The sequence below is a fragment of the Erigeron canadensis genome, chromosome 7 (genome assembly GCF_010389155.1).
Source record: "Erigeron canadensis isolate Cc75 chromosome 7, C_canadensis_v1, whole genome shotgun sequence".
Lineage (NCBI taxonomy): Eukaryota > Viridiplantae > Streptophyta > Magnoliopsida > Asterales > Asteraceae > Erigeron > Erigeron canadensis.
In genome coordinates, this window is record NC_057767.1 from 36,529,127 (window position 1) to 36,545,502 (window position 16,376).

The 16,376-nt window shown below is 30.7% G+C and overlaps 1 protein-coding gene across 1 annotated transcript; it reads right to left on the reverse strand.

Moving 5' to 3' along the window:
* Positions 1-11,010: 11,010 nt before the first annotated feature.
* LOC122608453 (gibberellin 2-beta-dioxygenase 2) lies at positions 11,011-14,790 on the reverse strand. Its single transcript, XM_043781561.1, has 3 exons — positions 14,288-14,790; positions 11,425-11,785; positions 11,011-11,330 (listed from the first exon to the last, which is right to left on the reverse strand). Exons 1-3 carry the CDS (start codon positions 14,680-14,682, stop codon positions 11,073-11,075), a joined length of 1,014 nt encoding a protein of 337 aa, XP_043637496.1. The 5' UTR covers positions 14,683-14,790; the 3' UTR covers positions 11,011-11,072.
* Between the last annotated feature and the right edge of the window lie 1,586 nt (positions 14,791-16,376).

Consider the following 16,376-nt stretch of genomic DNA (forward strand, 5'->3'; position numbering starts at 1 on the left):
GTCTCACATTGTGATGCCACACCTTTCACAATATTGTGATTATCAAGCTGTATGGTTTCATTTTTATAATTATTGAAAAACCAGTGTAATTTACATCGGTTATAGAGTTGATCGATTTAGTTTTGGTATTGAGCTGGTCTGTCAATTCCTCTTGGTGCAGTCTATCGTCTATGTGCCTACAATACGCCCTTATACCATAGTGCCAAATGTCAATGCGTGGTAATCACATTATGGGCTTCATCGTGTTGTATGGGCTCATGTTATGTGTTTTTTAACCGTATATCTGAAATGAAATTCAAGACTCTTAAAAATCCTTTTGTTAATTCATCTTATATATGTGAGAAAATAAGACTCAAACTCAGATGGATCATTCAAAGTCAATGACTTTATCAATGAGCTACCACCTATTGGCTTGTACTACCTTTTTTTTTACACATGCTACCAATAATAATTATTGTATTTCTCAATAAAATATGTATTTCATTAATGTGTATTTTTATTTTAGATTATATGTTAGCTATTTTATAATTTATTAGTATAATATAAATTGCATAATGCAAGCGTACAAATGTCTACTATAAATGGCTTTTTATAACATTTAGTAAGTTTAACACAAATTATCATGGTACATTCTAAGTGATCGAAGATCACAGTCTGGCCAGATACGAGGTAATTGAAAAAGAAAAGGTACGCGGTTGATATAATAGTTGAAAAAGAGGCATATTTCATATCAAGAAATTAAACCTACACGATCGAAGGCTTGGGTGCAGACTAAGTATGAGGTTAAACTTCTATGTTTAATTTAACATCTAGTCAAATACCTTATAATTATGTTCTGGAGTTATGGTGTGGTGTTATTTTCTTCATTTCACAAAAAGCTTACTTAGAAGTTAGAAATAGTGTTTTATAATAGTTATTTCGATTATAATTAATAAAAGATAGCACTCGTATAAAAGTTACAATGTCAAAATAGCGTTGGGTGGTAATGGTGTTAAGGATGTTATCATATGATTGAAACTGCCTAACTAATTAACTTTAAGCTTTTACTACTTGTTATAAGCAACAAACAAATCGGGTCATAGATTAGGAAAATAATCGACTTGCAAAACTTAGTAAGTATTTCAATAGTGGAGGTCTTAGCCCTTAGGCCTGCTTTGGGCCCAAGTGATCTGGATCAGGCTTGGGCCATTGTTTAAGTACAACTGTACAAGGGGTGAAGGGGGTTGATACTTTGGTTATCCATGCTTTTTACCACCAGAATTTTGTTTCTTAAACCCAAAAAGTAGTTAATTTCATATCACTAGTGCGTCCAAAATGAAGAAATCTATTGTAAGTTGTAACACTAAAATCATAAAGACCGACGTTTAATAAAACTTAATTTAATAAAACTAACAATAATATATATGGATAGCTTTTACCAAGTTGGTATGTGTAACTAAAAACAGAAAACTAATAGGGTTTTGCTTATGATAGCTCTGTTATCGTGTATTATGTGTATTAGTGCATAAGATAACTTTACTTTTATTATCATAATAAAACTCAAAAAGATAGACGTTTAATATAAAAGATCTATATACATTAATTAAGGGAAAAGAATTTGTGTGTATGTAATTTTTCTTCAGCTACTATTGTAGGAAAAAAATCTTTGTTTTGGTTCATTGTATGTAAGTTTGTCTCAAAACTGAACGAATTGTGTAAGAAATCGGTCAGATACTAACGTGGCACCATCAAACATCTGATACGTGGCCCAATAAGAGACCACCACATCAACATTTTTACACGATTCGTTCAGTTTAGCAGGTTACCTACATACAATGAACCAAAACAAAGTTTCTTTCCTACAATAGTAACTGAAGATAAGTTACATACACACACAAATTTTTTTCCCCGACCATTAATTAAGTACGTCCTTTAAAACTATAGTTACTTAGTACTTTTCAATGCCATTAAAAAAAAAAAAATTAGTACTTTTCAAACTAATACTTTGCTAGAGCCTAGAGGCATCCAACTAATAAAAGTTGTACTTATTTCATTTGTTTTGTTCCTTTTTTGGTTGGCGTTGGACCTACCGTATTAAGGCAAAAATCTTGCAACACTGTATATCTGGGATTGAGCTCTTATTACTAGGACGTGGAAGCCTTCCAATCTTTCATTTACCATGAAAACATAGATTTTGGAGATCTAGAATTGCCTAAAACAAAGCCTTTCATGTCAAATATAATCAAACTACTCTATTATTTTCATACATCTCGACAACCTAACATATGATCAACTGGTATTATATATAGGTTTCGCTAAACGAATTCCCAAGGGTTCTCGTTAAGATGCACTGAATAGTTGTACATTTATCAGAAAATTCAGGAGATGGACTTTTGATATGGAAACGTACAACTTTTTTATGCACGTTAAGTGAAGTCTTAAAGGCTCCATTTAGTATTTTCTTTAGTGCGTATAGGAAAGATTCATGCGTAACTATTTGAATTTGATGAACCATGAGAACCTTTAAATTATAACTTGATGTCATATGTGAACATATCAAGTTATACCTAATATTACGTATGTTCATATATGAATAGTTTTCATATGAACCTTACCCTATATATATTTAAGGGTTGGTTATTGTAAAAAAAATATTAAAGAAAAACAAATATGACAAGATCTTGACCCTTAGGTCATGATAAAATTGATGCACGACGACTCACGAAACATAAAAACATCCACTACCAGGTCCACCAATGGCGTCCGTGCCACTAGGTTCATTGCTCGCCTTTTGTGATTCCTTATTTATATTTATTGTTATTAATGCTATACGAGTAATTTGTAAAGCTAATTTTTATGATTAGTTTTATTTTTTGTATGTTAGTGAGCTAGGTCCCCAAAATTGATCTTGTTTAAGATCTCGAGAGTTTAAGCCAGCACTTAAACCAAGTCGAAATTCACATAGTTCATTATATATACTCTTTATTTCTTTTGTGAAGTTCTTATACCATTCACCACTCACGCACCATCCAGCCAACAGGTGCACCTGCTTACTCAATGCAAACCTGCATGTGATATCTATATGTCCTATATATGACTTATTACCTATTTGTGATCTCTATAAAACAAAAAAAGATGACTAGATGGATTTGGATATGGCCTTTAAAAAGCCTAATCAAAGGTCTTTTCAACTAGCTAGGCTCGTGCTCCCTAGTCTTACCATATGTCTCGATCTAAATTTTGTATATATTGAGCCTTTGAGAGTTTGAGGTATAAAAATAAATATTGGTATCACATAACTTGATTAATTTACTATAACAGTGTATTAGTTGTTTGTACAATTCATTGTAATACTTGTATTGTGTGATAAATTAATCAAATTGTATGATACCAATGTCACTTTTCTTGAGGTATTGATGTAAACGAACCAAATACTGAATGAATATAAATGAAGTCTTGTTTATGTTCGTATGTTTAATTTAAAGAATAGTTTACTTCGTATTATATTTTTAGTTTATGTCTAACATTTTACTGTGTATTATATGGATGTGTTTACTTCTAATGGTTTTGGTTTATAGCCGTTTGTAAATGTTTCATTGTTAGTTTAGTTTTAAAATGTACCGATTTAATTTGGACCGAATATAACCAATATGGACAAATTTCCAAATAAGTTAATCCAAATTATCAACTTTGATCTTTATAGCAGATTATATGGCAGAGTACTGAGCCCACTGTACGTCGACCGGATCCTGTTGTTTCTGGTGGGCCTGATTGTGGTCATTTCAACTGGGCTCACTAGAATGCATTCGTACCACAAGTTTTGGTCCACCTAACATATAAGTTTTCTGTAAATAAAGAGTTAGGTTACTTAATGAGTTGGAAGAAATTTTAATATCTACCGATCTGAAACTTCAAAATATCAAAATATATCTATACATATTGTAGTCTTATAAAATGTCAAAAATGAATTAAGTTATCTAATAGTTAATTATGCAAATTGAAGAGAAAATCAAAGCAACATATATATGACTAACAAATTATATGATTAATTAAAAAGAACAAAAGAAGATAATGATAATGAAGAAGTTGAATGATTAACTAATACAGGTTTTAATACAAAACACCAATTTGAGAAAAGTCATCAGATTATGAACACAAAATACACTAACGATCTATTGTTATCAATTTTCTTAAATACAAAAATGAGTGAATAGAAAGAGGTTATATTCTTAACTGCTACTATGTGTCGATAGAGGGGAAGTAGAGATACCGGTTACATCAGATATAGTACAACTAACGGGTATAAAGAAGTTATAACCCATACTACTTTGATCCCTCATTTACATGGAAAATACACTTCAGCCCTTCAACTTGATTATGTCAATAAAACACGCTATCTTTAGGAATCGAACTAAAGCTAAGATTGAAGAAACACAATCACCTTTTCAACACAAATTATTTTATATGCTATCATAGGTTATATTTTAGTTATTAGGTATTTCATTTTGTCAAACTTATGTATTAAATCCATTTAGTCTATTCTAGTTTATAATATATTTTTTAAAGTTCAATTATGAAAATTTCAAACATGCATTACAAAACTCAAATTAAACATACATAAAATATATCCCAAATTTGTATTAAATCTACAACGTACGAGAAAAGAAAATCAACTCAATTGTCATCCTTTTGAAAGCTTTTGATATAGCAAGACAAAGTCTTTCACATTGAAATACTAGAATTATAAGAAAATTGCACTAAAATTAATTCTAACTTCTTTTCAGTTTGTTACTTTATAAAGTATTGAAGTATTGTGATGTTAACTTTAGATAGATCAATACTACTGAAATATCCACATTTTAATTTTTGAACATGAAATATCCACATATTTGTTTTGAGAGTCATTCAAATTTGTTCGTTTTTTTCCCCATGTACATAATTTTTTGGTTTTTTACTTTTCTATTTTCAAGATCATTTATACAATCTTAAAGAGGTTGTAAAATAATCATCATCGGCCACTGGTTGCTCCAACACACCGGCAAATTGGCATGACCACTAACAAGGGAGGTCTGGAGATGGGGCAAGCAAGACCTCCGGCCTCGACACCACTTTGAGGGCACAAAATTTTTGAAAATTCGTCTGTGTATTATATATGTTTTTGTATAACATATTATATTATATAGAGATAGATATATGTGATTCTAATAACAAGTCAATGTTAAAATTATAAATATACAATATTTTAGGTACTAAATATATATATATATATATATATAAAGTTATGTCCCCAATATACTTTAATTAAAAATTAAACATATAAATGACATTAAAAGATAAAGAGCGGGGAAGTGATATCCCCACAACACAAATTAGTCATCCACAACAATCATTGCTTTACACAGTTGTACACTGTGCAGTAGAATATATACATATGTTGTGAATGACTAATTTGTGTTGTGGGGAAATCACTTCCCGAAGTGAATCCTCTTGGCAACTTTTCACTCACAAATGGTTCATATTGTGTTCTAAAAGACTAGAAAACAAAAGGTTTTAGTTTTACTCTTAGTTATCAAATGTATGATTCTGTTACTAATGTTTTCTTGATTAGTTATTATTTTTTATTTCGTGATCATACTTTTGTGATTTTTTTTAAGAATATCGTTTGATATTATTTACAATTTCATATGATTTGAAATTTTTTAATTTATTCGTCCTTGACTTTAATATAAGTTTAATTAGAATATAACAATAAATAAATAAGAAATAACATATATTTTATTTATATTTTTCTTGAACAGGGTGTTAGTTGGTTAGTGATTCGAACCCTAGCAGTGACATTCAAGTGAGCAGTATGCTAGTGGTTGGTATCCGAAGGCACCCCTAGAGATAAAGGGTGCGATGATACGGGCTGCACGCATCTGAAAAGATTTTTATTTTTATAACATCTACATTATAAAAAAGAAATTTTGCTTCTATAATTGGATTTTTAAGAATTTAGGGCATTTTTTTAAGGCTCGGATTAGACACGTAAATTCTCAGAGCCGTCACTGACAGAGCCGACCCTGCTACCGTGCGAAGAGGGCGACAACCCGGAGCAAAAAAAAATCAAAAAAATTGCGGGCATCAAAATTTGGATCGAAGTTATATTATGCTAAGGTTAATTAGTCATCAAAATTTTGGCATATAAGATTCATTTAGTCATGATGAAAAGCTGATGATGAAAAAAAAAAGTCTTGGAGCTTTAATAAGTATTGCAGGCGCCGCATTAGTGTGGAGAAGACAAAGGCAATTTGATGCCTTCTTTCTTTAAAATTTCACTTACAATCCTATGTTATTTAATTTGTTAAACTTAACCCTTCACAACTAAAATCTTTTTCATTTTAACTTATATGTTTTATACGCATTATGTTGTTAAAATAACTTAAATATGTTGTCATCTATGCCTTTTTTATAAACCATAAGCATGAAATTAAATTTATATTTGAATATTCGTTAATCATAAAATATAATGGATATAATAATTTTAAAGACAGATCAAATATAATAAAGAAATAGCAACACATATTATAACTTTTCCAATCAACTTTATAAGTTCATTTTAAAATTTTATTTAACAAAATATTCACATTCTAAAACATACTACATACACATATAAATCATTATAATATATATATATATATAGTTAGTATATGATAACGTAAAATGAACGTATGTCCGAAAATAATTTAAGCCTACGAGGCCACACGAAATGACACGGTAACTCTATATTATTAATTACTATATTAAAGTAATATATTAATTAAAATGATCACGAAATAATTAATAAACGATTATTTATTAATTAAAAGAGAATGACTTAAGTGAAAATTAGGAATTAAGGAAACTTCCTAAATATCACTTAAGGGGCCGGTTTTCTAAGGCTTGGAAAAGCCTTGATTAAACTTGTCCATCAAATTTAAAACCCTAACTATTTGTCCTATAAATAAGGCTTAAAGATTAAGGGTTTTAGATATGACAATTAGATTTGTAAAAACCTTAAATAAATCCTTCTTTCTCTCTTGAGTTTTGGTCGTACAAACAAAACATATAGTAAAGAAAAGATTCTGCTTTTCCTTCCTATCTAATTGTCGAAGTCAACATCAAAAGGAATATATCTATTCTTTTGGTTTTGAGTTTCGACTACATCAAGGGATCTCATAAAAGGGTTTATGAGTTCGTGATCGGGGTACTAGTATATGGTATAAGAGGTGTCTAGTGTGCAATCGTAAAGAGATTTACTTCAAATCCTTATAAAGTTCTTTACTTTATCATATACATTAAGAGGTAATCCTAATCCTATTTCAATGTTAATTATTTGATTACATGATTTTATTTGCTTCCGTTGCGTACCCGTGAATAATGATATTTGTTATATATTCCAACATAAATCGTTCCCCATACATAACACTTTCTAGTTATTTTAGAGTTTAAAATTTATAAGATAATAATATATCAACTTCATATAACATATTTACGATTATAAACTTGACAGAACCATCATCCATTTTGATATCCATTTTGGTATGGGCATAATCTGTTTATCTCGTCCTGACCATTAGATAACTCAGGACCGGCTATGCTTTTTATATATATTACATCTCCTTAATTTCCCTCTTTGTGAGAGAGAGATAAACTAGAAACAAGAAAAACCAAAACAAGAATAATAAGAGGGTACTCAATGGTGAGGACTCATCCTCCAAAGACTGTCCCTGTCAGCGCCATATTAGCAAAAAACACTCCAAGGACTAATCCCCCCAAAATGCACTCAATGGACTTATCCTTCAAGGACTAGTCTTGGACTTACTAATTTTTTTGTCTTCTTCTTTGTATATAGCATTAAAAAAAATCATAAAAGACTCGTCCCTGCAGGGACTAATGACCCGGACGAGGACCAAGGATGAGTAGAGGACTAGTCCCACCCAATGGTGTAGACTAGTCTCTCCATGCCGGACTAGTGAGGGACGAGCCCCATTGGGCACCCTCTAAGAGAAGATAATGTATTGCGGGTAAAAAAATTAAAAAAAAAAAACTTTTGAAATATGAGATGCATAATATTTTCAAGTCCGTAGATGAACGAATTGTCGAATCTACAGTTGGGTGTCTAGAGTTTAAGTCAATGACGGAGATGGTTGATCAATGAGATAAAGTATGTGGGGAACATTTAGAAGTTACACATTTTTAACATATAGCTTGAGGTAGTGGATGATTACACGCAGGGGTGGACCCAGATGTTTTCGGGATACACATAAATATAAACCGCATTACTTTATTCTCGTGGACTCGTGGTGTATATTTTTACAAAAGTAGTAACATGGTATTCGTACAATGCGATAGTAATGACGGAGACAACAGTTTAGTGATGTTGGTGACGGGTGGTGATAACATCGACAATTTATGTCGAGTGGTGTAATCGTGTAAATTGATGTAATAGTGATAGTGAAAATATTTTAGAAGATAAGGACTTAGAGTGTAAATTAACAAGATAAGAGTTTAAAGTGTAAATTAACTCATTAAGGGTAAATTTGATAATTTCTAATAACCCTTTCCATATAAGGTGTTTATTAAGGGTAATTTAATACTTTTGCATCTAAACATTCTCTAACACTTTCCAAAAATAGAGGGTTGATAATTATTATAAAAGAGTATAAATATACGAGATGGGTACCCGCGCAATGCGGCGGTAGTGGTGCTAATGTCGGTGGTGGTAACGATGTGGTTATTAATCTTAAAGTAATTGATGTAAATGATAGTGTAGTTATTTTATAGTTAAATGATGTATCTTTTGTAAATAACTTTATTAAGAATATTATAGAGATATTATAAGGAAATATTTAAATTAATTAATAAAGAAAATAGATAGTTTGGATAAATATGGGTGTAAAATATTTTAGGGATATATTTGGTAGATTTAGTGTGAAAGTTAGGAATGTGTTGAAAATTAAGGGTATTTTGGATATTTTAAAGGTAGAGAGTTGTAAAGGAAGAGGGTATAGTTTGTTTATTAATATAGTATAGATGACTATTCTAAAACGCACTAGGTATTAACATTAAACTAAAACATGATTGACATATTCTTGAAACGAAATGTGGCGTAACCCTTGATCGACACGTGCCTATTTAATTTATCTATTCTATCAAGTTAGCTTTTTTAGTTGTATATAGATTCAATATCCTTATTAGACTTAGAATTAAAATCTAACTTTTAGCTTATATATACAAAACACATTATATTATATTATTTTTTCTCATTAATATATGTCTCTTTTTTCTTCTTAATTATTCAACTTTTATTACTAATACTCCTTATACTAAGTTAATAACATGAATACTTCAAGAAATTGAGTTTATGATCCGAAATCACAAGGCTATTTGATGTCATCCTTTATGCTTAGAATTTCCGATTTTGATGTGATTTTAAAAAGTTAAAGTAAATCTAAAACTTTAACTAAACATATATTATATTTATCATTACTATTTATTATATAACTTAGTTTCGATCGGTTTACTTTAACAACAGTTTATTTGATACTCACAAATCATGTATGAGACATATTCGAATTTTTTTATAATAAAATCTCTATAGTTACCGTACATCGTATGAGTATTAAGACTAGTTAGAGAAAAATAACCAGAATTAAATGTTTTGTAAACTTATATAGTACGTATTATCCGTTCTTGGTTTTGCCATCAGAATTCCATGATAATGCAACCATGTTCTTGGTAGAGCTAGGTTTAAAGTGAGGTTATTTTTTCTTAGTGAAGATAGATAATGCATCAAATAATAAGATAAGAAACTTAGAAGACTTTCGTTCATGAAAGGTCATTCTTTTTTACGTGTTTGTCTTATATCCTTAGATCTTATTCTATTCCTTATTTTCTTTCGTTCATTAAAAAAAAAAACTTAGAAGTCGAAAGATTAACCATGTGGTGGCTTTTACCATTATAGAGTTGGGGAAAGTCGTACTTGTCCATATATATATATGTCATGTAGCTTTTTGCCTTTATAATTTAACGAGATACGTTATCCGGACGTTGCCCCGAGAGACATTATATTTATTGTGTTCCGTACTGTGTAAAAATTATCACATGCTTTTAGAAACATTATATTATTATGGTTAGGTGTATATATCCAAAACATGCACCCTACTGTTATGTGTATATATACTATGTAATAAATGAGATAATCTTAAAAATGTTACAAACTTAAAAAATAATAATATGCAATTAAAATAAGTGATCTTTGTAAACAAATTAGAAGCAAGTTAAAAGATCAAAACATAATTTGTCAAACCCAAAATTTAGATATAAGATGGGTCCAAAATAAAATGAAGTTAGCCCATTAAGAAAATGAAAACGGACCCAAAGAAATAGAATGGCCCGTTACTATTCTTTACACGCATTTCCGTACTTTTGTTTTTAATATATATATATATAATTATGGTTAGGTGTATATATTCAAAACATGCACCCTACTGTTATGTGTATATATACTATGTAATAATTCACTTGTAATAAGATGAGATAATCTTAAAAATGTTACAAACTTAAAAAATAATAATATTCAATTAAAATAAGTGATCTTTGTAAACAAATTAGAAGCAATTTAAAAGATCAAAGCATAATTTGTCAAGCCCAAAATTTAGAATATAAGATGGGTCCAAAATAAAATGAAGTTAGCCCATTAAAAAAATGGAAACAGACCCAAATAAATAAAATGACTCGTTACTATTCTTTACACGTATTTCTACACCTTTATTTTTAATATATATATTAATTTGCAAAAGTTTAAGACTTCTTCCAATGATTTTCCAACATTATCAATCAAATTAATACATATTACAAAATATTGAGTCTACAAGACCCACTCGAGACACCCTTTACGTACTAGGTACTACAACCAAGAATTTCATCTGCAAAAAATCATTTTGATAGATGATGACTTAGTTCATTATAATATATATTTTTTGCTTTTTCAATTTGATTTTCTTCTACTCTAACCTATATATATAATTATATAGATATGTTCCAAGAATATATGGAACAATTATTTTTTATCAACATAAACTTGAATGACACTTGAATCGGTCAATTCTTTGATCTCCTAAACGTAGAGAATATGCAGCTTTCTTGTATTCATTCCAAGTAAATGATTTGTATAGCCTTATGTTTCCAGGTGAGATCATTTGTGGGATAGGAGATATCCATTCATTCAAAGCGGGTGCCGCGAAATACATCATCGACACTCTTGACTTGCTCGACATGTTTGCCATAACTCTATGTCTTACACTTTTGAATCTTCCATTCGTCATAACCTGCATTTTTAATCATAATGTATTATAACTTAACCGTAGCGAAAAAGAAAAAAAAGAAAAATGAGAGATTGATTAATTAAATTTTGCCAAGTACCTCTAAAGCATCACCAACGAAGACACAAAAATCGGTAGGTTCAGTAGTTACTGGGATCCATAATCCGTCAGCAGTAGATATTTGGAGGCCAGGAACGTCGTTAGATCTCAAAATGGTAAAGATTTGTGGGTCAGAATGCTCTCCAAACCCAATCCGATGAACCGGGTTGGGTTGGTTGGACGGATGACCATCAGTCTTAACCCCGGGATAATGATTGACCCGAAAACATGAATCGTTATCAACATCTTGTATAAAACGACTAAAAACATCAGTGTCTGGTAATGAAAGGCCAATTGCCAATATTTCTAGCAACCCACATGTCAAACCTTTCACTGCATTGATGTAATTGTCCACGGCATGACTACACACAAAAATCAAATGGCAAAAAAGATATCAAGATTTAGACACAAAACGATCACAACATTTAATTCATTCCTTAAATATTAATGAAAGAAGACCACTTCAACTATAATCACACCTAACGTTGGTTTTAAGATCCCTTTATTTGGACATGAAAACTAATGCACTTGTCTACTCTATTTTTGGGTACCGACACATGGATTGTTCCTAACCTCCGTTTTCCCCTTTTAAGGACATTCATCATTATATAGTTTTTCATCATATATAAATCATCATACATAAAATGTCAATCAATTAAATTATGTAGTAATTAAGACAAGGTCTATTATAATTATAGAAATAATAAACATAACGTACTCCGTGTTACATTTAATAGGTTATAATATTCGTAAATGACTTTGTTTAACATGTTATCAAATACATAAATGACACGGAATGAAACATGATACATAAATATAACCGTCATCTCACATAATATATTCATTCTACTTTACTACGAGTTAACCTATGATTAACAATTTTTTTTCATTGTTTTCTTGGTTTTTTAACGACCAACAAATTCATGAAAGGTTATCATTTTTTATCATTTAAGTTGACATTTTATAATTTAATCAACAGATAATACGTATATTTGCGTGTTTAAAGGGCACACGTGAAGCAAGGTTGACTTTCGATACAATGAAAAGTTTTGTTTGACTTAATTGGGTCATAATCTTGAGATTGCGTAAGACATGATCTCAAAACCCACATATTTATCCATCGCAAGTGGGTTGCTTAATTTAGTTATAAAAATAAAGCTTTAAACTCCTTTTTAAACATGAGATACATAAAGAAAAAATAATGGTGACCTTTTAAAAAAGTAATTTGCGACATATGAAAAACCTTATAATGAACAAAAGTGGATTGTTAAGTTAAATTAAATTAAATTGTTTGTATAATGTTTCTTTTGCTAATTGTTGATCACAAAACCTTGTGTTTCAAAATAAAAGCTAACATAAGACTATTTAAGGGACTTGTTACTCATAGCTATCAATAATGAGAAACATGTTTGAGGCCTTTTTTGTTACTGCTATTATATAGCTTCATTTTAAATGTGTGATTTTTTAGCCAAAAAGTTTTAGACAACCAGAGCAAAGTATCAAGATATATATGTTATAGAAAAGGGAAAAAAAAAAGATATATTTAAATGTTTTGAACTTTTGATACCAATATTTATACCGAATAACTTAACTTCAAACTAATATGTGTCATCATGTACTAAGGCCCATGCCAACCCCGTCCCACCACCTTGTCTTTCTTTCTCTTCCTCTCTTCTTGCATTGGCAGCACACTCTTCTTAGTCTCTTCCTTCCCCTCCTCTTCCTTGTGACGCCGAGTGAAAACGAGGAAAAAAAGTAATATGTGGGGTCACCGTTTACTTCCATGCAATATTTTACTAACCTTTTGATTTATATAATATTATTTTTTGGTGAGGAAGAGATGAGGAAGAGGTGAGAAAGAGGTAGGGTTAGTAGTGAGTAGGAAGAGATGATATAAAGAGCGAGAAAAACTGACGTGACAGTGAAGAAAAGATAGAAAAAACTGCAGAGTTGGCTAAGACCTGATGAACATATATAACCATTCTAAAAACTGTGCTTAGGAGGCTAGGAATATCCTATCCATATAATAAATATATTCAATTTGATGATGTAAGAATGAAATGAGTTCCTTGAAATTAGGTAAAAAGAATCAAACTAAAAAAAGAAAAAATGTTTTGTATAATGCAAAGAAGCCGGCTAAAAAGCAGGGTGGTGGCCCTTAGGCAAAAAGATGACCAAATTATAATTATATTGTTTTACTTTGTTGGAGCCCAATCATCGGCCAGCGTGGCAGCCGAACAACCTATTATTTTTTATTATGAAAATAATGAACTGATATACGTACTACATAGTTTTGGGTTTATGAAATACATAAGCTTGGGTTTATCTCATTTATCTTATATTATATTTATTAAATGGGGTTGAATTTAATTTTGTACTTGGATATTTAAGTGTATGTAAATAAATACTAGTCGTAATAAATAGGGGCCTACATAATTAGTACAACTGAAAAACATTACATGTGTCGGAAGACATCTTCCACAACTCATACATATAATATAGATTCTCGTACTCATTAAAATGTTGGCTAAATTATGGACACAATGGATGAGAAAAAACACCATATGTATAGTACTTGATATGAAAATGTTAGCTCATTGAGTTTATATATATATATATACATGCATATATGGACCACTCGATCGTACACTTATTTAAATGGACTATATCACTTTTTCGAAATTTTGGCAGACATTAATCGTTTTGATGATGCCTCTATACAAATCGCGTTGTAAAAGGGTGTCATGTCTCTATCGTATCCGCGAATCAACATGTTTTTGTCGTTGTGGCATCGATATATATATAATAATTATACAAATGTGACAAATTAATTAAAAAGGTTAGTTTGTTTACTATTTGCATACCTGAAATCTGTTGGATGATCAGAAATGACATTAAAAGTGTCCTCCGAGCCAAATGCAAGAGAATTGGCTTGAAGAAGAATGTATTCGAGTTCACCAATATCACCATTGAACCCAATATTTCGGCACCCATAGCCAAAAGGGCTAGGTGGGTTAGCTTTGACTTTGACTTTTTCCGAGGCGGGTTTAGAGAAGAAACCTTGTGCAATTTCCTCCATTTTGGAGATGACATCAATTGGGACACCGTGATTCACAAGTTTGAAAAAACCGTAGTCTTGACAAGCCGTGATGATATGGCTAGCCAAAGTGGCGGTGTCAAGAGATAGGTCGATTACAGGGATGCCAATGGCGCGGGTTTTCTTGGTTCGTAACGGGGAAGGAGAAGAGAGAACAACCATGATGGTATGTATGTATATCTTTGTATATATTGTCTTGAGTATTGTTAATTTGAAGATGAAAGGGGAATGTGAAATGGAGGTTGATGGTGGGATTAAATACTAGTTGTTGTTACGTAATATTGCTTGGTGAGGGTACCACAGCTATATTTTGGGACCTTATTTTAATGGGGGACAAAATAGTTGTTTTTTGTTAATTGTACTATCTATAATATGGTATATCTTGTATGTGTTATACTAATTTTATATTGTTTATATATATATTTTTTTCCTATTTAATATGAAATAATATAGTCTATTTGTATATTATGATATGATCGATATTGGTATAATTGGTCTACCTTGTTTATTAAGTATGATATGATATGATTTATATATACCAAATGTATCATACATATACCAAACATACTATTATAAAACTCTTTCTGAATGGAGATATCTATTGATGATTGGTTACTTTATCTTTAATTAATTAAAAGACAAGTGTTGTTAAAAAATGTTATGGAATTATTTCATTACCTAGAAATGGAAAAATTGCTTTTCTAAAGTTCGAATTATAATCTTCTGTCTTGTGTAGTAAAATGGTATTAAGGGATGGATTTGGTTTGTTTGTTTTGTAACTAAATATATCAAGTGTTGATTAAACAGATAACTTAATCACACCATTCTTTTCCTAATCAAATACTTAAAATGGTAACAACATATATTAAGGCTGCAATAACATGTTATATTGTAAGGTTTCGTTTTCTTTTGTGTGTGCCTATTTTCAAGCAATAGTTGTTTTATTTATTTTTGCTGTGTTCATTGTTAAGTAAATTGGGTAGCGTAAGTAGATTGTCAAGTACTCCGAGGATCATAACAACTAATCTAAATGCTACTCGTAATATAATTTAAACATATAGACATCAATCATTATGTGTATTGTTAGAGGCATCACAATGCCTTCGTCCCTGATTCCCCCTCCAGTGAACATCATTAGGTGGGACTCGTCCCTCACTCATCTTTGGGTGATTAGTTTCTGCAGGGACATGCAAGTTAATATTTAAGGGATTTGTGATATGTTTAACGGATTAGTGGTATAAATGATGAGGTACTGACGTAAAGCTGACAAGGACTAATCTTTCTAAAATATGACCCGGGCACTGGGCAGCCCCTTTCTGCCACTTCATATCTTTCAATGCTAACGTGGAAGAAACAATTGGAACACGTTGACCGCCTTTGTTCGGTTGAAATGTTTTCCAAGATTGACATGAATGTTAACGGAGGAGAGACTTGATCGCAAACGTCTATCAACATCAATTTGTTACTTTATTTTTCATTATTTTCTAGCTTTGTTCCACCTCCTAGTATGAAAAGGAAAAGGTACAATTGTTGAACACGGAACAAAATCACAAAGAAGTTGCATAATTACTCGAGAGGAAATTGACCTAATTGTTTGATAATAATAATACATGTTTATTGACCATTGCATTAGCTGTCTCTATCCTTATGAAATATATATGCATACAACTGTCTCCAGAGTGCCTAAAAGTAAACTAAGAAATTGAACTTTTATGTTCGTGAAACAGTGTCATTTTTCACGAAAATGCTTACATGCAATACATAGATGAAGAAGCCTATGGCTAGTGATTATAATGAGATAGGAAGCAAAATATTAGGCCGGATACTATTAAGGGAGAATTTTTTAGAACTTTTAT